This window comes from Phascolarctos cinereus, unplaced genomic scaffold (genome assembly GCF_003287225.1).
Source record: "Phascolarctos cinereus isolate Bilbo 61053 unplaced genomic scaffold, phaCin_HiC Scaffold_1;HRSCAF=81, whole genome shotgun sequence".
NCBI classification, from domain to species: domain Eukaryota; kingdom Metazoa; phylum Chordata; class Mammalia; order Diprotodontia; family Phascolarctidae; genus Phascolarctos; species Phascolarctos cinereus.
Genome location: NW_027555514.1, coordinates 155,709,124 through 155,731,340, shown reverse-complemented (window position 1 = coordinate 155,731,340; position 22,217 = coordinate 155,709,124). Strand labels below are relative to the sequence as shown.

The following is a 22,217-nucleotide window of genomic DNA, read 5'->3' as shown; positions in this document are numbered from 1 at the left end:
TGGTTAAGTGACTTGCCCAGGGTCACACAGCTAGTAAATGTTATGCGTCAGAGGCCAGATTAGAACTCAGGTCCTCCTGAATCCAGGGCTGGTGCTCTATCCACTCAAAGTGATTTTTTTCCCTAAAATGTACATTTAACTATGCCACTCCCTTTGCTCACTGAACTTCAGCCATTGCCTTGCCTTGAAAATTAGGTATAGCCTTGTCTGGAATTTTTAAAACTCTTTACAACTTCATTCCAACCTATATTTCTAGCTTTTATTATGCATTACCCTCCTTTATTCACTCAATCTGGTCCTGCTGTTATTCCTCACACATAATATTCCCATCTGCAGGCCTTTGCCTTAGCTGTCCCCTATGCTTGGAATACACTCATATCTCAACAAACTAGACCTTTACCTTATGGAAAAGAAAAGTAAAATAAGTGTAAAATAGTTTAAAATTGCTCAATTGTGACAGCAAATGCTTACAAATTTGCTGGTTGTTTTCAGTAAAAAAAGAACTCTAGTAAATATAATGAATATAATAACAAATACAATAATATATTTATAATAATACTTTGTCATGTTATAAATATATTTATTATATGTAATATTAAATAATACATACAATCATTATACATTACAAATAATGTATGATAATATAATTATAATAAATTCATTGTATCTGTTATTAGGAAGCATTTTATTTTTTATAATATATATCATATAATACTATAATAGTAATATAATGGTAAATATAAATAACAATATAATAGCAAATATAATGTTATGTATAAAGTATGACTATTCTGTCACTTTCTTGGTCCCTTCCCTATCAAATATACTCTCAAGAATGCTGAAGGTACTTAAAGGCAAGGCATGTGACTATAATAGCATAAGGGCTTCTAGGACCTAACCCTTCCTTGTTTACTTTCTAAGCTTTATTTTTTCCTGTTGTTTCTCCTTCTGACACTTCATTTATTCATCATATTTCCCCCAGGTATAGTCAGAAGAATTTCCTATTCCCTTAATTCACCCAAATCTTTATCTACCTGAATCAGGGCTTTATTTTCCTGACATTTTTAAATCTCAAAAGGCATTTGTCAAGGGTCAACTGGGTGGCACAGTGGATAGAGCACCAGCCCTACAGTCAGGAGTACCTGAGTTCAAATCTGATCTCAAACACTTATAAGCTGTGTGACCCTGGGCAAGTCCCTTAAACCCAATTACCCCGACCCCCCCAAAAAAGGCATTTGTCTTTGTCTGCTGGCCCTAAATTTCATCTTTTATACTTGTCCATGTAATTTTGAGATCATGAGGTTGTCTTTTGCCTGGCTTTATATCCTGAGAGCTTACATAGTTTCTGGATTCCTTTTCCTTAGCTGCTTTGCTTACCACCAGCGTGGAAAAACCAGGAATCACATGCTAATAATTAAGTGACAGCCACAAATCCTTGTATCAGTAATGTCTTTCTTTTCATTTTTGGCCCTAGTACAATCATTCTTTTCCCCTTCCTCCACAAAATCCTACCCTGATGCTTCATCATGGTGTGGAAAGGATTCTGGGGTGTCAGAGACTGCCAAGAGAGCACAAAGCCTATAAGGTTCCATTAAGCTTGCTGGAAAGATCTAAGTCAATTCTCTGAGGACCAGCCTAGCTTATTACTGAAAAGCTGAGGACCGATGTGTGCTGGTCACTTGATAATAAATTCCTTGGCCATGACAACTCATAAAACAAAGTAAATATTTTCAGCATGGAAAGATAATTAAGTATTTTCTATATTGTGACTTTTAAGATAAGTCAGTTTTTTATCCTAAAATACTTGATAATATTGTCAAGTAAAGCCAGTTATGTAATCTTAGTAAATCCTTGTCTTCAAGTTCCAAGTCATTTTTACTTCATTTAAAATAAACAAACAAAAATGGTGATGGTTTATTGAAGTAACATTAGTTCCCAGAACAAGAAGTGGGGACAACTTTTCTGAGAAAATATTTAATTTTTATTGATAACTTAGGTTTGCATAAGTATTTACGATGTGTAGAAAACTATGCTAGGCATTTTGGGAGATACAAGGATTGCGTGAGACATGACCATAGCCCCACAAAACTCATAGTTAGGGGGCAGAGAGGGAGCAATCGTTCATTCCAATCATTTACTGTCCTATGTCTTGATAATATGGGACCTTTAAATATGCAGAATCTGACGAAGGATGGAACATTCTGAAAAATGTGGTACATAGTATATAGTAGGAGGAGAAAAAGTATTTAATCATTCTTTAATTAACTCTTCGGTTATTTTAAGTATTCACATTGTTAAATTGTTGCATTACTCCCTTCATCACTATTTTCCTCTGACCACATGGCAATTTCTTAAATAAAAGTCTTGTAATTTTATGAGTATTTTACAATGGTTAGGATTGGGAAAGGCTTCTGCCACTACTACAAGCGAATAATTTGTCATAGGACTTACAAAAAAAAAATCACTAAATTCACTTCTCAACCAGCTACTAATTATTTGCATTATATTGGTGTGAATCCTCATTTCTTATTTTTTGGGGGAAATTATGAGGGCAAAATTAGAAGTAAATTGTGGACCACATTAATAACTAGTGTTATAGCTAATGGGGGGAGAAGCAAATATGGGCTCTGGTTTTGTTATTGCAGCATTTCCTGGGGAACTCTTTGTAGGAACTTGTTCTTAGAATCATGGGCTCATAAATTTGAAGCTAAAAGGGACCTAAGAGATTATCTAGTCACTTTTGGGCCAGACTTGAAACTGTGATGTTAGACTTCCAAACTATTTTAAGAAGCTTGATAGTTTTTCTATTTGAATTTTGTTTTAATTTAAAAAATTCTCTCCTTATAAAGAGACTAACTTAAATACCATTGTGATCTCCTCTGGGGAGACATTTTCTATTATACTAGTTATACTTAACACTTGCCAACCATACAAGACATTAAGGCCAGTTTTTATTTAACCTTTAACTTTAACTGCTGGTACAAGCTCTGTCTTCATTCTAGATATTGCCTATTCCCCACTCCTAACATGAACATTTTTTGTACTGTTAATAGAAACAAGAAATTCACCACAGAAAATAAAAATAAAGATTCCTATCTGAACCTGTTTCTGAAATGTGATTGCTTTCTCTGTTTTAGGTTAGGACCAAATTCACAATCTAGAATGTTGAAATAGTGACTAGATACAGTAATCTGTTGGACTGAGTCGAACTAATTGGATTGTCTTGGAAGTAAAATTGGTGAAATGTTTGTATATTTAGTTTCAATTATTTTTCAGGCTGTTTGGGATTAGTACTTGCCTTTAGTAAATAGATTGGAATAAAAGATATATATATATGAAACAATTTGAGGTCCTGGGGGAAAGAGATGTTCTTTAAATGTAAGATAATATTAAAAGAGGTTTAAAAGCTATCAAGCCAATATACTAACTAAAAACAGCAAGAAAAACTGGGGCAAGTGTGTAAAGATAAGGGAGAAGGAGCTCATTTTTCTGCAATATTATCATCTTAATGCTGCCAGATGCAATGAGAAGGCAAGATCTGGATTAATATGATAATTTTTAAGTATTTATGCATGCACATTTTGAGGTTAACTCATCTCTTGAGCATACTGCTAATTCAACCACAATGACTGTGATTGTAACCTTATGGGTTGCAAAAATGTGTTATAAATTAGTGCCTTTAATTCAACTTAAATTTTTTTTGGAAAGGGATTCCATACCAATTAGCTGATGTAGGGAATAACCTTGAGTCCTATAGAACTATTTTTAACTCCTCTGTTTGTGAAACATTAAAAAGCTATAATCCCACTACTGGGATAATGACATAAACTAAGACAACATGTAAATCATTTTTAACTCCAAGCTTTTAAATTTTCCTTTAGAATATTTCCTCTGGACATTATTTCTTTTTTTCTCATGGAGAGAATTATTTGCTCCTAACTCTGCTGAGATAGACCAAAAATAAGTCAGAAACTTGCATATATGGTACAGACATATAACACAAAGCTTTCTTTTTCTGGTTTCTTCTTGCTTGTATGCCAGCAGTGATCATTCCTTTGGAACCTAATGAAGTAATTTGACTGTCAGAGAATTAGCTGCTGCTAACCCTGCTGAGAGATATAGACCAAAAATAAGCCAGAAGTTCAAATACAGGGTACAGACACATAACTATACAACCCAAAGCTTTCTTTTCTATTTTCTTCTTGCTTGTATCCCAACAGTGATCATTCCTTTGAAACCTAATAAAGTAATCTCATTGTCTGAAAATACCTCATTTTTTAAAAAGCTGCTTTATAGTGTGTTTGAACACTGACAGAATAAAAAAAAACTTTTGGATAATCTCAAGACTGTGAAGACTAAGTGAAAGCAGGCTATGAACTCATCAGAAGCTTAGAATCTTTGCCTGTAATAATTTGCTAAATAGAAATTACTGTATAGTAGTCTATTGACTGAAGCAATTATTTATCTTTTGCATGTAAGCTTTTTGCCCCTGTTGATTTTTGTGTGTGTATATATATATGTGTGAGAGCTGTTGTTGTGTGTGTAACTCACATTCTCTTTCTGCATAAACTTTGAAAAAATGGATAAAAGTATTCTCTTTCTCTTTCTTCCTCCCTACCAGCTATATTAGGCCCTTCTTTTATCCTAAGGTAATGTACAGCATTATAAACATTTGTTCATTATTAAATACTATTAGAGAAAATTAAGGAGTGAACAAATGGAGATATGGTAGAACTATCTTGCTTCTGGAAACAATACTAAGGATGATTGATCAAATAAAAAATTGATTCAGATATTGGATGACATATCAACATTCAAATAGGTATTCATCCAAATCAAATAGATTAATATTTCAAAATTTCTGCTTCTAACACATCTTCAAATATTTTACAGATTTATTGGCCTGCAGCAAAGGAAAGGATGGAATTGTGTAAATTAGCTGGAAAAGATCCTCATGTGAGTATACATACGTGTATATATATATATATAATTTTTTTTTGGTATTTGATTTGAAGTATATTGGACAGTAAATTCTATACCTGTATTAATAAGACCATGCTTATGTGTACTGCTATGCTTCTAAAAGATTGTTTACGAGTTGTTCCTGTCTTGTCAAAATTAAAAAAAATGTTATTCTAAAAAAATTCCTGGAAATTTAACAATAGTATTCATAAATAACACAAAAGATGTTCCCTGGAATTGTTCTTTGTTCTTATTTTAGGATCATAATTCATAGGATCATATATTTAAAATTGGAAGGGACTTGAAAGCTTTGTCATTGAGTCCAACCCTCTCATTTTATATATGATGAAACTGACATTAAATGACTTACCTAGGATCTCACTGATAGTAAATGTCTAAGACAAGGCTAACTAATTCAAAGTCATGTGCTATCCACCATGAGCTAAATTAATTAATTTATCACTAAAGATTAGCATTTTGTGAATATATAGCCCTGGGTTTAAAATTTTAATGAAATAATAAATACACAATATGAAGCAAATTCCTAAATTTCAAAATAAAGAGAATCATAGCTCTTACATTAGGAAGACTTTAACCTAAAGGAGATTATCTGGTCCAGCTTCCAGCCTGCCTTTAAGCAGGTAAAGTGTTATTATTGTCACTTGCTAGATAATAATAATGAACATTTATGTATCACTTTAAGGTTTACAAAGTGTGTTACACATATTAAATCATTTGATCTTCACAACAATGCTTTGAAGTAGTGTCTATTATTACTATCCCCATTTTACAAAAGAAGAAACTGAAACTAACAGATTAAGGGACTTGCCTAGGACCACACAGCTAATAAGTATCTGAGGAAGGATTCAAATACACTTCTTTCTGACTCCAAGTATATCACTCTATGTACTAGTCTAGCTATCTAAAAACCATATTAGTTTAATACTTGTCTCTCAAGAGAATTTTTAAACTACTTAAGAGAACAGTATGGTTTTGAATAAATTTGGTGGTATTCTTGAGTCATGTCAGACTCTTCTTGACCCCATAGGGTTTTCTTGATGAAGATACTGGAGTGATTTGCCATTTCTTTCTCCAGTTCATTTTTTATAGATGAGAAGCTAAGGCAAACAGGGTTAAATGACTTGCCTGGGTCACTCAACTAGTAAGTGTCTGAGGCCATATTTGAATCAGATCTTCCAGGCTCCAGGCCCAGCATTCTATCCACTGAGTCATCTAGTTCCTCTATAAAATATTGTAATTGGCATGCTAACCTCAGTATCTACTAAAGTCCTATTTGAATACTTTATCATAGTAGTATGTCTTCTGAGAGGTTATAGGGATGAACAAAGTCTCTGATAGATCCTTTTAAGCTTGAAAGCCTTGGAATATAGGATTAATCATAGATTTAGAGCTGAAAGGTAACTTCAAGGCCACTCCATTCTTCCCCTCATGTTGCAGATGAGGAAACTGAGGCCTAGAAACCCAGAGTTAAGCCTATCTTAGGTCATACAATTATTTAATGGCAGAGTTATGATTTAAACCCAAGTAATGAAATACTGCGTTCTTCTGTTCATTTTAAGCTAGCAAAATTTTAGAGAAGCTCATTACCAGGTTATCCAACAAGTGATGAGTTATTTTCACCAATTCATGGAAATTTGGTTGGTTGGTTAGTTGGTTAGTTGGTTGGTTGGTTAGTTGGTTGGTTGGTTGGTTGGTTAGTTGGTTGGTTGGTTGGTTAGTTTGTTGGTTGGTTGGTTGGTTGGTTGGTTAGTTGGTTGGTTGGTTAGTTGGTTGGTTGGTTGGATATTTGGTTGATTGGTTAGTTGGTTGGTTGGTTGTTGACCATTCTCGAAGAGGACCAAAATGACATCACTATGCTAGAGTCAAGTTACAGTCTGTCTGACTATGACTGATCAGATCAGTATGACCTCAGAATGTTCTACCACAGGTCAGGCACAAATAGTTCATGTGAATATTTCGGGTGGATTCTCTAAATTTGCACATCTCATATTTCTTTTGAGCTACTTCAATTCTGCTTTGCTCATACAGCACAACACCCTCTCTGATGATGGTATGCCATGCTGAGTGATCCTGTGCCAGTGTCTCCCATGCTACATAATCAATTCCAAAGATCTTAAGAGAGACCCTAAGAATGCCCTTGTATTGCCTTTTCTGACCACCACGTGAGCACTTGCTCTGTGTGAGTTCTTCATAAAAATCTTTTAGGCAAGCATACCTATTATCACTGTAAAATAGTGATAATAATTGTACCCATCTCACAAAATTATTGTGAGAATCAATATTTTGAAATCCTTGTAATCAGTTATAATGCTTGTAATCAAAACACTGTCATCAAAGTTTTATAATCCTTAAAGCTCCATAACAAATGCTATCATTATTTTTAAAATTCATTTTATTAATACTTTTTTTTAAACAGCAGTATTTCCCTGTATATACTCCCCTTAATTCCTTCCCTTCCCTCCCTCCTACATATACACACCATTTCTTGTTCCTTGATCTTCTGAACTCTAACCATGCTAGTCACTTTTTCTATCTAGGCTTCTATATCGTCATCTGTAAAGTGAGGGTTTGGGGCTACATGACCTCTAAAGTCCCTTCCAGCCCTAAATCTAGGATCAAAAATAAAAACATTGCTATGGATTTCTTTTTTTTTTCCCTTTTCTTTCTTTTTATGAGGCAATTGGGGGTAAATGACTTGCCCAGAGTCACATAGCTAGTAAGTGTCAACTGTCTGGTCTGAGACCAGATTTGAACTCAGGTCCTCCTGACTCTAGGACTGGTGCTTTAAACACTGCACCACCTAGCTGCCCCTAAATTTCTTTATCAATATGATTTATTACTCCCTAAATTTTATTTCTATTCTTATTTCAGCTATAATTATTCCCTAATTATTACATCCATGTGACTAACTTAAGCCTCAAAAAAAAAAACCTTGAAATTAGCTGCCGTTGATTAATCTGTACCCAAGTGATTGGATGATGTTAAGTTCATACAGAAGCACAGTGCTTGAGACATTGGTAGATTTTTTTATCTTTATTTTATCTTTACTCTTGACTATAGATCTCATTGGTTAGTGTCTTCAAAACTTTCAGGACTTTGGGTAAGGGAAAGTAAGAAAAGATAAGAATCAAAGACCAGCCCAGGTTTGGAGTTAATTAAGTTAAAATTAGCAAGCCTAGAAATTACAAACGTGTCAGAAATAAGTTAGGATCAAGATGGACACAATGACTGACAAAAGGTATTCATTTATAGCAGGCAACAGTACCTTTAGAAAATTACAGACAGAAGGGGTACTGAGAAACTGCAATACCGACCAGTCACTTGTAGTCACTTTGGAAAGCAAGAAACCCAGCAGACCCCAATCTTGGAGGGTAAGCTGTTGCTTCTACCAGTGACAGTGACTAGAAATGGAAAAGGATATTCTAAGGGCAAAGAGGTAGCAATTCTTGGTAATAGGAAAAGTAGAAAAGGATGAATTCTTAAAATAATGAGCATGTGAAGAAACATGTATAGGTATAATGGGATAGAAAAAAATGCAGACTGAACAACAGCCTTCAACAATTTAATTAGATTCCCCAGATGTTCCAGAAGTTTGGAAACTAGATTTAAGACAGAGATTGTCAAACCTTATAGTTCATTTGTTCTTTAATTCAACAAATATTTATTATGAATGGTCATATGATATAGAGCTCCATCAGGAATACAAAGAAGAATAAGCTGTCAAAGATGTTAAGGCTTAGTTTGGGGAAGTAAGAAATATACATGTAAAAGATTAAATAATAATTTTAGGAAGGTTGTGATCTGGCTTAAAGCCTTAGGGTCAAAGATCTCTAACTGGAAGCAATCTCAGAGACCACCTAATTCAGCTAGCTCTTTTTATAGATGAGGAAACTTAAGCCCAGGGAGGTGACCTGGTATAAGGACACACAGGTAGTAAATGTCAAGCTTTTCCCACTAATCCGTGCTAACTCTCTCTATAATAGTCATTCAGCTATTTTCAGTTGTGTCTGACTCTCCCATGACCCCGTTTGTGATTTTCTTGGCAGAGATAGTGGAGTGGTTTGTCATTTCCTTCTCCAGCTCATTTTACAGATGAGGAAACTGAGGCAAACAGGATTAAATGACTTGCCCAGGGTCTCACAACTAGTAAGTGTCTGTGGCTTGATTTGAACACAGGTCTTCCTGACTCCAGGGCTGGTTCTGTATCCATTGTTGTACCACCTAACTGCCCTCTTTCTATATGTCTCTTTCTCTATGGAGAAAATACCCTGTGGGGAAACGAAGATTACACTGGGAGACAGGAAGCTTGGTTCTAGTCCAAATTTTGCCAGGAATTAAAATCCATTTTATTTAAAGCTTTACAAAGACTTTTTCCCCCCCCACAACACCCCTTAAACATTTCTATGCCCATTTAACAGATGAGAAAACTGAGTCAAAAAAAGAACTTGTCCATGATAGATGACATTTATATAGAGTGTGCCAAAGAATTAAGGCTAAGGGCTTTAGGGTTACATGTATTATTTTATTTTTTCCTCACAATAATCCTCTGAGGTACGTGCTAATATTAACCCAGTTTTACACCTGAGGAAACTGAGGCTGAGAGAAGGTAAATAACTTGAACAGTATCAAAAAGCTACCGAACAAGGTTCAAACCAAGTTCTCTCCAATATGGGAACCAAATTTCTGTCTTTTGATTTTAAGATAAAGTTTTATTTGTTTCTAATGTTGTTGTCATTGCCTCTTATCATATGTGTGACCTTGAATGAGTCACTTAAAGTCTCTGAACATTGTGAGTAAAATATGGAAGCTGGTATAGATGAATTCCGAGATCTTTTCTGCCTTTTAAGAGACTATATGCCATATACATAAATGTGCATGTGTATGTATATGATTGAGCTCAAAGAAATACATAATTTTGCTATTTAAAAAAAAAAAACTTCCTAAACCTTTTTGTGGCACAGAACAAGCAGCATTTTATATAAAGAAATAGCTTTGTAGTTTATAAAATAGATAAAACGTGTTTTTCCTTCTTTTTCTTATGGTGGGTAAAATGTCATGAGACTCACAAAATATGCCATATACATAAAATACACAAAGGCAGAGAATGAAGTCAGTCAGTGGTCAGGAAGGATCTCACATAAGAGCTGAGACTCAAGCAGGGGCTTCAGGAGACAAGCAATGTATAAAGGAGAGGGGAAGAGTAAGATATATTTTCAAACAAAGGACAACATAAGCAAAGGGGCAGAGGGAGCCATGAGCACTGTTTTTTGTGTTTTTGTTTTGTTTTGTTTGTTTGTTTGTTTTGGTTAAGGACAGCAGTTCTTAAACTTTTTGGTGTCAAGACCCTTTTTACACACTTAAAATTAATGAGGACCCCCCTGTTTCACCAAGTTTTTGTTTTTGTGGGTTAATGCAGTATCAATATGTACTGTATTAGAAATGAAAATGCCATAGTGTTATTATGAAAATATTTTAAGCAATAAACAGACTTACTGAAAGGGTACCAAGGGTCCCTGTACCACCCAAAGAATTAGTGTAGGAGACAGTGAATATTCTAGACAGGATGGAGAGGAAGGCTCATGTTATGAAGTAGCGGGAGAAAATGTTGGAAGCATAAGTTGAATTCAGGCTGGATTATCTTCTTCTCCAGGGATTTCTTCAATCAATCAACATTTATTAAATCAGGCACCTGTGCAAGGCACAACTGAACATATTCTCTTGAAAGCAAATATAGGTAACTGTATCCTCCTAGAGATTAGAACACTATGACATAAAAGTGAAACATTTGCGTAAAATGAGCAAGTTCCAAAGATACAACCCCAGTGTATAATTTCCTTACATTTCAAAGTTAATCTTGTTTCTCATTTGAATTATAAATTAAATGATAAATTGAATATAAAAGTATAAAATTATTATAATTATAAAATAATAATAAAAGTTATAAATTCAATTATAAATTATATTGAATTATAAAATTAAAAATGTGCTACCTTAGGAGGAAAAATCCAATAATAGAAAGTTTTAAAGGCTGGAGGTCTTGGGTTTTAGTCCTATTTCTGACCCAGACTTGCTTTCTGACTCTGAGCAAGTAATTTAATTGGAATGATTTCTACATCATAAAGCTTGTCTGGCTCACTTAGCTGTTCAAAATACTGTACACAATTTAATTTTTTCTTTGTTTTCATTTTGTCCATTTACATTGGCAAAGTATCTATTTTGCTGTCATGCCTCACCCTCTAGGGTTCTGTGCCTCACTTAAGTGGGATTTTATTATCAACCAATTTTTTTTTTATTAATCTGTCATGCTAGCTTTTCTTAAATTATTATGGTCTATCAGTTGTTAAAATTTATATGAACAATTCACTATATACTTATGTTCTATGTTAACTCTAAATAATTTTGTACCTTTTGTGAGTTTAAATGTGAAAAGATGACTACAAATACTGTTAAACATAAATATTTCTTCACTTTTCATAAATTTATTAGGTAAAAAATGTTTATCCAAAGAAAAGGATCTTGGGGACAGGTGGTATGAAGGACATTTGTCATTGTATGTTTTTGTGTTAATTCTTTTTTTTTTCTTATGTTCAATAGACAGAATGTGCAAATTTCATCAGAGTGCTTCAGGCTTATAACAGAACTCATGTTTACGTGTGTGGGACTGGAGCCTTTCACCCAATATGTGGATACATTGATCTTGGAACCCACAAAGAGGTATGTGATTGAGCTCAAAGAAATACATAATTTTGCTATTTAAAAAAAATTCCTAAACATTTTTGTGGCCCAGAACAAGCAACACTTCATATAAAGCAATAGCTCTGTAGTTTATAAAATAGATAAAACTTGTTTTTTCCTTCTTTTTCTTATTATAGGCAAAATTTCATGAGATTTACAAAGTTAATAATACATGGTGTTTCTGTTGTCCTTCTTTTCTCTAATATAGTCCACTCTAGTTCAGCTATTATAGTTCATGTCTTTTGAATGGCTCTTATAGTAAGGAGTTATTTCTATTTTGGGTCTTGATCAACATCTTGCATCTTGAAATGTGATGTTCTTAGATCTTTTTTGTTGCTCAAATTTGGGATTTTATTGTTAGAAATACTGGAGTGGTTTGCCATTTCCTTCTCCAGCTCATTTTACAGATGAGGAAACAAGCAAAGAGGATTAAGTGACTTGAACAGGGTCACACAGCTAGGAAGTGTCTGAGGCCTGATTTGATCCCAGGAAAATGAGTCTTCCTGACTGCAGGCACAAATCTATTCATCGTGCCACCTAGCTGCACTCTTAGATCTTAAGTATTTGTGAAGACATATGTACAAACAGCAGGGAGTAATGAAAAGTCTGGATTAGGAGTTGACAGCCTGATGTTGCCATTAACTTGCTCTTGTCACCTTGGGCAAGTGATGCAACTTCTCTGGACTTTATCGTAGGCCATCTGTGAAACAAAGGAATTAGGCAAAATTATCTCGACGGTCTCTTTTATTTTGAAAATGATATGATTCTGACATTATGTTACTAAGTTACCATCATGGAAAGTATACTTTGTGTGCTTTTTCTAGTAATGATGAGAGTAATCCTTAATAGTTGATCATTTATTGGGGGCAGCTAGGTGGCACAGTAGATAGAGCTCCAGCCTTGGAGTCAGGAGGACCTGAGTTCAAATTTGATCTCAGCCACTTGACACTTGCTAGCTGTGTGACTCTGGGCAAGTCACTTAACCCTGATTGCTTCATCAAAAAAAAATTGATCATTTATGTTTTCACTTGGCTCTTGTGAACTACAATGACATTAGCAAGATCACAGAATCATGGAATATGATTGATTTGTGAGAACTAGGCAAGAGCAAATGGATGGTTCACTACATCCCATCACCATTGCCAAAAAAAATAAAGTTCAACATACACATTCCATCAATGATTCATAGTAATACTATCTTGGAACTGTAGCTTTAGGGATTATTGACCTTAGAAGATCTCAAGTTCAGCCCCCTCATATTACAGAGAAGAAAAAGTGACTCCAACCAAGGTCTCACAGTTATTTAGTGGCAAATTAGTCATTAGAACCCACATAATCACCTAGTCCAGTATGTTTTGTAATTATTACTGGAGGTGTTTTTCCGTGTGAAAAAGTAACTGACTCATAAAGAGAACCAATCTATTGTCTTGGTTCCCATTAATACCATGTCCCAATCATCTGAGTTAACTAGCCCAGACTCAAGTGTCTGAAGAAAACCAACATGGATAATTTACTCCATCAAACACTAAAAGAAAATTGGTGGGGGAGGGAGCCCTTGAATCCATCCTTCTGTGCTGCCAACATTATATTCTCTTGGCCGACTTTGATGAAGTGTAATACCTAAGCAGTAATTCACGGCAGAATGTGTAATTATATTGCATAGCTCCACAGGTTAAGTGTGTTTTGAGGCCGGAGGCCAAAGGCCAAATGCTTACAATCTGCTGAGAAAGGCAAATATTCTTCTGCAGCTCCTAAAATCAGAGCTGCTGAAAGGAAATTTAGATGGAGCTAATTACTTGAGTTTGGAACTCTCAAAAAACCCTAAGGCCATCAAAATTACAAGTTTTCTGAATAAGAGAATTATGAGTGAACAGGCATAATGAGTCCTTAGAGTATTCAGCTGGTCAGAGGACTTGGGTAGTCATTTGACAGGCTTAGTAGAAGACTCTTGACTGCTTTGATGAAAAATTAACCCCAGAACTTTGTATAAGATACACATTATGTCTGATTAACTTTAATGAATTCCTATAATAAAGTATGAAAGTATGCTAATATTATTGCTCTTTATTTTTAGCTAAATATATTAAACACAGTCATAACAATAATTTTCTCAAAAGGAATACAGATACACCTAAATTTTTGGAATAGCAAAGTTGTTTGTAAAATCATTTTAATAGTAACAATAGTTAGCATTTACCTAATTCTTCAAATTTTGCAAAGCACTTTACATGTTTCATGTTTTTTGATCCTCACTAGACAGGTGTAATTATTCCCATTTTAGAGATGAAGACACAGCATGAGAGAGGTTTAGTGACTTGCCTAGGGCTGTACAATTAAGTATCTACAGTAATATTTGTACTCAAGTATTCCTAATTCAAAGCCCATTGCTCTATCCACTGCCACCTAGCTGCCATTTTTTAATAAAATCGATCGTCTTTTTTTTTTTTTTAATTACAAAATCAGAAACAGTTCGCTATGGAAGGGGGAAGGGTGTCTCACAATCAACTAACTGGATACAGTTGTTAGTGTGAAAGAACTGCCATCCTTGTGATAGGTTCAGCAGTACCATAGGGGAGTAGCATTTCCATTGTAATATTGGGTAACAAATTCTCAGCTCTGGTACCTCTCCTTTATCTCACCACCTTTTACACATTGCCTTTCTCCAGAATGCCACAATTTCTCCCATTTTCTCTTTTGCTGCCAACATGGCAAGGTCTCTCCTGTAAAATGTTGTGCTGCTGGCCTGTGTCCTGACCTTTCCCCTAATTTTCTTAGTTGTTGCCAGTCCTGATACTTCTACCCACTATTTTTTTATTTCAATTCATCAATGAGTCTGTGATCTCCTTGACATGGGAATTTCTTTATTATTGTAGATAACATTCTATCCACACCTTCTCATCCTGTGCAGTCCCTCTCCATATCCTCTTATTTCTTATTTAGTCATTTAGTTCTATACAAGTCTTCGTAAGTTTTGTTTTGTGACAAAGATACTGGAGTGGTTTACCATTTCTTTCTCCAATATGTCTCCGTTTTACAGATGTAGAATTGAAGAAGATAGAAGTTAAGTGCCTTACCCAGGGCCACACAGCTAGTGAGTGTCTGAGACCAGGTGTTTGCTAGCTAAATGAAGAAATTTGTAATAGGCTCAGTGACTTGCCCAAGTTGACACTGATACTCAATTGGAAATCTAAGACAAGTTTTAGGACTCAAGCACTGAGACTAATAGATAGAGGCCTTTAGTGATAGTCTAAAAGGTATGAGCTTTATTTGATATAGAAACAGACTTTTGCAACAGAAAAAGTCTTGTGTTTCAGATCAGAAATTTCCAATCAGAGCTGGCTTTTAAACCTAGCTCTGTGTTTTCTTACCCACATGCCTTTGGAGTGTCATTTCACCTCTCTAGTTGTCAGTTTCCTTAACTATAAAATGAAAGGCCGCTTGGTGGAATGTATAAAATGCTGGACTTGAAGTCAGAAAGACCTGAGTTCAAATCCCACCTTAGACACTTTGTGACTATGGGATAAATCACCCTCTCTCTGCCATAGTTTACTCATTTGTAAAATGAAGAGGTTTTATTTAGTGGCGTCTCTGGTCTATTTCAGATCTAGATCTGTCATCTCTATGAGCCCCAAGGCCTACGTTCTCCTGTAGATCCTCCCATCCATCCAGCATGCTAACACTATTCCTGTAGGCCATTTTACACTATGTAGGTACCAGTGAAACTGGCTAGCTGTTTGTTCCTCTGTTATATTTACATGTGTTAATCATTTATGTCCTTTATTTTAATTTAAATTATTTTTGTTGCTAGTGGTTGAAAAGGGAGATGGCTGTGCTAACAACATAAATGCATCTGTAAACAAGAGGCTATACTTGTACCTTCATGTTTTAAAAAATACCTTAAACACATCTATGTGCAACACATCCAGTTGAGGCTCATTGTTTAGGATGTCTCTGCTCAGTTTATAATTGCCTTTTAAAAGAGATGCAATACCTTTCTCTTGATATGGCCTGCATAATCATATTTTTTCACTAGTTGCTGTCCTTTTGTACCACTTAATAATATACTTGAGACTGATATTTCCACATTTTCAACATTTCTCAAAAATTCATTAACTCTCTATCAATTCTATAAGGATAAAATTGTAGAAATTATTTTTTCTTCAGTGAGGAATAACTATAGTAAGATATTCATTTTTGTAAAGTAACTTTAGTAAATATCAATGAAATGAAAATATAAATAATAAGAGACATCAGACATTTTTCAAATTCCTTTTTAGAGGCCATTTATCCCACCTCTCCGTAAAAGTCTTTCACATCATTCCCTGCCTTTCTAAAATGTAGACACTAGATTATTTTCCATTATTTCCTAATCCAGGTCCAAGCATAGTGCCCTACAGAGAGCTGGCACCTAATAAATGTTTTATGAAGTTATAAAACTTGTTCATAGTGCTCCATGACACAGGTTTGTAGATATTCCTTGTAGAACATCTGTCTGCACAGATAATATGTATTCCTTTCCACATGTTGTGAGTCCCATGTGTTTTGGGATAGCTCATGCTGTCTTTGTTATGGAACTGCCAAAGGATCATGGGGCTATGCTGATTTTACATTCCTATTTTTCTTGGAAAGTGGAATCTAAGAAGATGATGCTTCTTCCCTAGCATTCAAAAGCTGCCAATGTTGTGTTATCTGAGGCCACCGTTGTAAAAATAAATGTTTGAGCCAAAACAACTGAGTAACTTGAAAGCACATACTGTTTTCATAATAGTGAAAATACTCCAACAGGGTATTTTGGCCTCATGCATCAGCAACACTGTGAAGAAGCTGCTTGCTTTGGATTTGTTCACTACAGTGCCAGGGATGACATGAAAGTTCCAAAGGGGTTGTTTGAACAACTTAGATGGATTAGATGCCCAGAAGAAAATGAGATCACAACCAAGAATACTTGTAATAATTTTAGAAAAACACTTTCTTTATGGAAACAAAGGAGTACTCTATGTGTAATAGACACCTCATAAATGTTTGACGATATTCCTTGGTATTTAGAATTTGGGGGAACATTGTAGCTCTCTCTGAGAAGCAGCATGACTTAAGGAGGACTTTCTTTCCCAGTCCCCTTAGCTCCTAGTTCAGATTACTTTCCATCTATTTTGTGTGTATGTATATGTATGTATTTATATATATATATGTGTGTATGTGTGTGTGTGTATACACAAATACACATACATACATATATATGTATATACATATATATATATATATATATATATATATGTACCTATAGTTGTAAATATGTCATCTCTCCCATTGGAATGTATCTTCCTTAGGGGTAGATACTATTTTTGCCTTTTTTTTCTTACTATTCCCATTTCTGAGAATAGTGCCTGGCTCATTGCATGCTGACTGTCCCACTGACTGACTGATTTAATTCTCAGTACCTTTAGGCAAATCTCTGAGATTAAAAGTTACAAAAGAGTTGCTGATCTTCTCCCATGAAGGGCATATCCACACTGGCAATTTCTTATATCAGTGAAATCAGAAATCAGATCTCACTTCAAAATCACCAGGGATCTTTTAATTGTCAAATAATTTAATGTCCTTTTCTCAATCTTCGTTTTTACTGAGCTCTCTGCAACCTTTGACACCATCAGGTATCCTCTTCTTGGTACTCTCTTCTCTCAAAGTTCATGTGACACTGCTCTCTCTTAGTTCTCTTCCTACCTGGTGGAGCATTCTTTGTAAATCTCTTTTACTGGATCTTCATTCAGTATGCTAACTGTGGCTAGCCCCCAAGGTTCTATTCTGGGCTCTTTTCTCTTTCTCTAAATTCTTTTGCTTGGTGATCTCATCAAGTCCCATGGATTTAATTATTATCTCTATGCAGGTGATACTCATCTCTGCTTATCCAGTGTTGACCTCTCTATCCACATCCAGTCTTCCATCTCCGACTGCCTATTGGAGATGTTAAATAGATTCCTCATAGACATGTTAAACTCAACATGTTCAAAGCTGAACTCATCTTTTCTTCAAAACCCATCATTCTTCCTAACTTTCCTATTATCACTGAGAACACCATCATCTTCCCAGTCACACAGGTTTTCAACCTAGATATGATCTTCAATGCCCCACTCTCTCTCTCACCTCCACCCCTTATCCAATCAGTTGTCAAGTATTGTAGCTTTAATTCTATTTTTAAAACTTTTCTCCCACACGATCCCTTCTCAACTCTGACACTGCCTTCACCCTTGTACAGGCTTTTATCATCTCATGCCTAGATTACTGCAATAGCCTTCTGGTTGGTCTCCCTGCCTCCAGTCTCTTCCCACTCCTTACCACCCTCCACTTAGCCATCAAGGTGATATTCCTAAAGTGTCTAACTTTTCCTCTCCCTCTCCCTCTCATTTAATAAACTCCAGCTGGTCCTGATTACTTCCTAGATCAAATACAAAATCTACCTCCTGCCTTCCTTCAGTTCTCATGTGAAGTTTTACCTTCTAAAAGATTCCTGTCCCAGTCTCCATTAATACTAATGCCTTCTCTGTGAAATAACCTCAAACTGATCTATCCACTGCACCACCTAGCTGCCCCTTTTATTTATTTGTTTGTTTGTTTGTTTGTTTATTTATTTATTAATATCCCAGAAATTTATTGAATGTTCTGCTTGAGTACAATGAATGTAGAAAGAATGGGACTGTTTGCTTTTGATGCTCCTGGTAAATCTCAAAGAGGCACTAAATGGAAGGGGCTACCAATCAGAAGTAGAGATTGAAAACCTCAGGCCCAATTGTGTGGATGGTCTCAGCTTGTGAGGTTTTAGTCTCTTAGTGAAATTAGGCCACTCCCTTTAAAAGAGATCAATGTGCCAGCATTTGGGAGGGCATTTCACATGCTGGTCTGTTGAAATATTTAAATACTTTGAAATACAAAATATTCAGCTTTGAAGTTTTCAATACTCGAAAACTTTCAAGTCTGCAGTGTCTAAGCCAAGAAGAGTTGGTTGTGTTCCTCCAGTTGGATGCCCTTTCCCAAAAAAGTTAATCTTCAGCTTTGGCTTCCATTTCTTCAGCATCATCATCTCCGTCCACCTCAGCATTTTCCCTCTCAAGCCTCTCCAGCTGTCTCACAAGCTCAGTTTCATCTGTGTCCGTGACCACTTTGGGCTCCATTTGAACATTGAAGACACCTCTTTTCTCCTCAATCTTTTCTTTGATGACAGCCATAGCCTGATTGAGGACAGACAGACCTTCTGTTCTCTCTAGGGTTGTAGCAGTCATCACATACTGAGGAGGTGCTATCAGGTTAATCTTGATGGGCATGTTTTCTGTGGAACAATTCAAACCTGCTCTCAGAGCTTCTTTTACAGCATCAATACCCTCATAACCATAACAAGCCACTTCGATATCAGCTTGGATTTTGACAGCTTGTGGTGTCAAGCGCCTATTTATATTATCAATCAGCATTCGTCTTTCACGTTCATTCAAATCCAGTCCATCCAGGATCGAAGGGTCTGAGACTGTATGTTTAAATGCATATATATATATATATATATTATATATATATATATATATCTTGCTGGTATAAATTGTTTGCATTTGAGCTCCTGGAGGGCAGGGATTATTTTTGCCTTTCTTTGTCTCCCTATCACTTAGCGTAATATCTGGCACATAGAAAGGGCTTGATAAATGCTTGTTGACTGACTGATTTCCTTTGCCCCTAAAAAGGGTAATATTTCTACCTATAATTAGAAGATACCTTTAATATCTTATTGACATTTCAAAGATAGATAAACCAAGGCACGTGGAATCATAAATCTACTAGTAGCTAAGCTTTGAAGGAAGGTAGAGATTCCAAAGTGAGAAAAGAATATATTCTAGACACAGAAGACAGGTTGTATAAAGGCTTGGAGACAGAGAACTCCAAATAGGCTAGTTGGGTTGGGATGTAGCTATGTGAAGATTAATGTTAAATAAATCTGAAAAAAAAAGTTATGAATACAGATTGTGAAAGGTTTTAAAGGCGAAGCCAAGGAATGTGCTTATCCCGTAGTAGATACTTAAATATTGTTTGAGTGAATGGGACCAGAGTATCACCAAGCTGGCTTCTGACTGTGGCATTCTGTGCCCTATGACCCTCTCAGGGTGTGTATGGCACAGAGACTTAGAAATAAGTTCAGTGTGGAGTGAAATAGGATTTAATTCATCTTAAACTCACTAACCCACCTGGGAAAGCCTAGCAGCAGGAAGACTCCTCACTTAGGGTTGCCTCGCCCTTTTTCCCAGGCTACATGGATATATTGGGACTCCCCAACTCTATTCCTTCTGATGAGATGAATGACCACCAGGCCTTTTCACCTTCCCTGACCCAAATGTCCTGCAGTCCCCAGTCACTATCATCTGACCTACTTAGGGTACCTGAGGACTTCTGAGTCTTACCTTTTAGCCTGTAGCTGTACTAATAGTACTTTGGGGCCTTTCTATTTACTCTGCCTCTGCCTGAACTTTTAAAAATTTGTTATTTCCTGTACAGTGTGATCTCCTTGAGAACAAGGTTTTTCTGTTTATATTTGTACCTATTTTCTTGGTTTTTCTGTTTGTATTCTTAGAATTTAGCATAGTACTTGGCACTTAATAAATACTTTTTCATTCATTTATTCAGTCTTGGGCCAGAGTTAGAATTTAGTTCTTACTTCCTATGAGCTTGTTTATGCTTTGAAATCATATTTACATTAACATGTCTCATGCAGGAAATCACATTCAAACTGGACACACACAATTTGGAATCTGGCAGACTGAAGTGTCCTTTTGATCCTCAGCAGCCTTTTGCTTCAGTAATGACAGGTAAGATCAAGTACATGTCTATCTTCTTTTAGACCATGATGATTTCTAAAGACCATGTACGATAGATTTTTACAAATCAAATTACATTCTACTATTGATTTACATAATGATCTCAAAGTTTCTTTATATTAATTTTCAATATAATTTTCAATAACAGTTCCCTACCACTCTTAAAATCTCTAGTTGTAACATTTTTGTGATAGAGAATCATTTAGGGAACAGTTTTTTGGCATTTCTTTTTAATTGAAATATGATGTTGTTAATATAGTCTGTGTATAAAAAAAAATAATAACCCACCAATGGAAATAAGCCCTTTACTTTTAATTTATAATTTTATAGAGTTGTATGGAGGCAATGAGAGATTAATTAACTTATTAAGGCTTTCAAAACTAAATTTATCAGTGCTAGGACTTGAACCCAGGTTTTCCTAACTCCAAGGAAGCTCTCTATGCATTCTGCCATGTCCTTTTCATTTTGGTAAAGATAAAGAGACTAAAAAGATTAACTTACTTCAGAGAGGGTCAAGTTGAGATTAGATAACATAAAATGATAGTGGATCCAATCAAAATAGTTGTTTCCCTTCTAGCATCATTCAATAGCAAACATGGAGAAAGTAGATAGTGGACATAATGTGGGATTTGGGTTCAGCAAGGCATGGGTCTTAGAATTCCATTTCAGAAGGCAATGTACAGTTGGATTGATTTTCAATAGGTTCAAGAATAGGAAGAGAAGAAAGAATAATTGTTTGGGAGAGCGCTAAGGGATGGTGGGACTGGAGATCAGAGTTAGGATGAAGAACAGGTTAGTAAGCGTGAGGAATAGGGAAAGAGAGATGGAAAGGTAGGAGGCTGTGGTCAGACAGAAGAATTTCAGAGTTCTTGATCACTGTGGTAGAATGCTTATGGCCGATGAGATGTACAGCTATGTACAGCTATCACTTTTCTCTTATTAAAAAGGAGTACACATGTTTAATCATGAAATATAAAAGTTGTAAAAATTAACTTAAACATGTTTCTTGAATTTTTGTAGTATTATAGATCTAGAGCCAGAGAAGACCTTCGTGTCCATCTCATCCAATCCTGTTATTTTACAAATGAGGAAACTGAAGTTTAGGTTAAATTGGCCAGCTTATAAGCATCAGAATCAGAATTTGAGTCTCGGTCTTCCTGACCCTAAGTCCAGAGCTCTAGCTACCATGTCAAAGCATTCACGAATGATATAGCATGTGTATGAATGATCATAAGATAGTAGTGAAACATCATGGTATTTTCATATTCAGTAGGGAGACAGGGATGGTGAAACTTTGAAGTGATAGCATATGTGTGTGTGTGTGTGTGTGTGTGTGTGTGTGTGTGTGTGTTGGTTACAAAAAGAATATGACTCATTTTCAACCATTCTATTCAGAAAATAAATAAGATAAATAGAAGATAAATGATTTGTCTCTCTATCGGATAGGTGGGTCGTTATATCTTTTATTAAAAACATTACATTAAAGGCTGTGATCATTTCCCCTCTTCCAGTTTGGAATTCATGGGCCATTTTAATGACCAAGAAGGACATTTTTAAGAGAGTTTGAACAGATTCAATTAGATTTTGTGTCTTCCTAACTACTTCTCCTCCTTCTCCTTTACCTCTTTCTCCTCTTCTTCTTCTTCCTCCTCG

The 22,217-nt window shown here is 35.5% G+C and overlaps 1 protein-coding gene and 1 pseudogene across 4 annotated transcripts in view; one reads left to right on the top strand and one right to left on the bottom strand.

The window, feature by feature from the left end:
- Nucleotides 1-22,217, top strand: part of SEMA3D (semaphorin 3D) — a 255,585-nt gene that overhangs the window by 142,542 nt on the left and 90,826 nt on the right. For all 4 annotated transcript variants that reach the window (XM_020999739.2, XM_020999736.2, XM_020999738.2 and 1 more), the window contains 3 exons: nt 4,894-4,956; nt 11,578-11,697; nt 20,462-20,555. In XM_020999739.2, coding sequence (XP_020855398.1) covers nt 4,894-4,956; nt 11,578-11,697; nt 20,462-20,555 — 277 coding nt within the window. The remainder of the gene's footprint in view (nt 1-4,893; nt 4,957-11,577; nt 11,698-20,461; nt 20,556-22,217) is intronic.
- LOC110217373 (eukaryotic translation initiation factor 2 subunit 1 pseudogene) lies at nt 18,704-19,243 on the bottom strand (annotated as a pseudogene).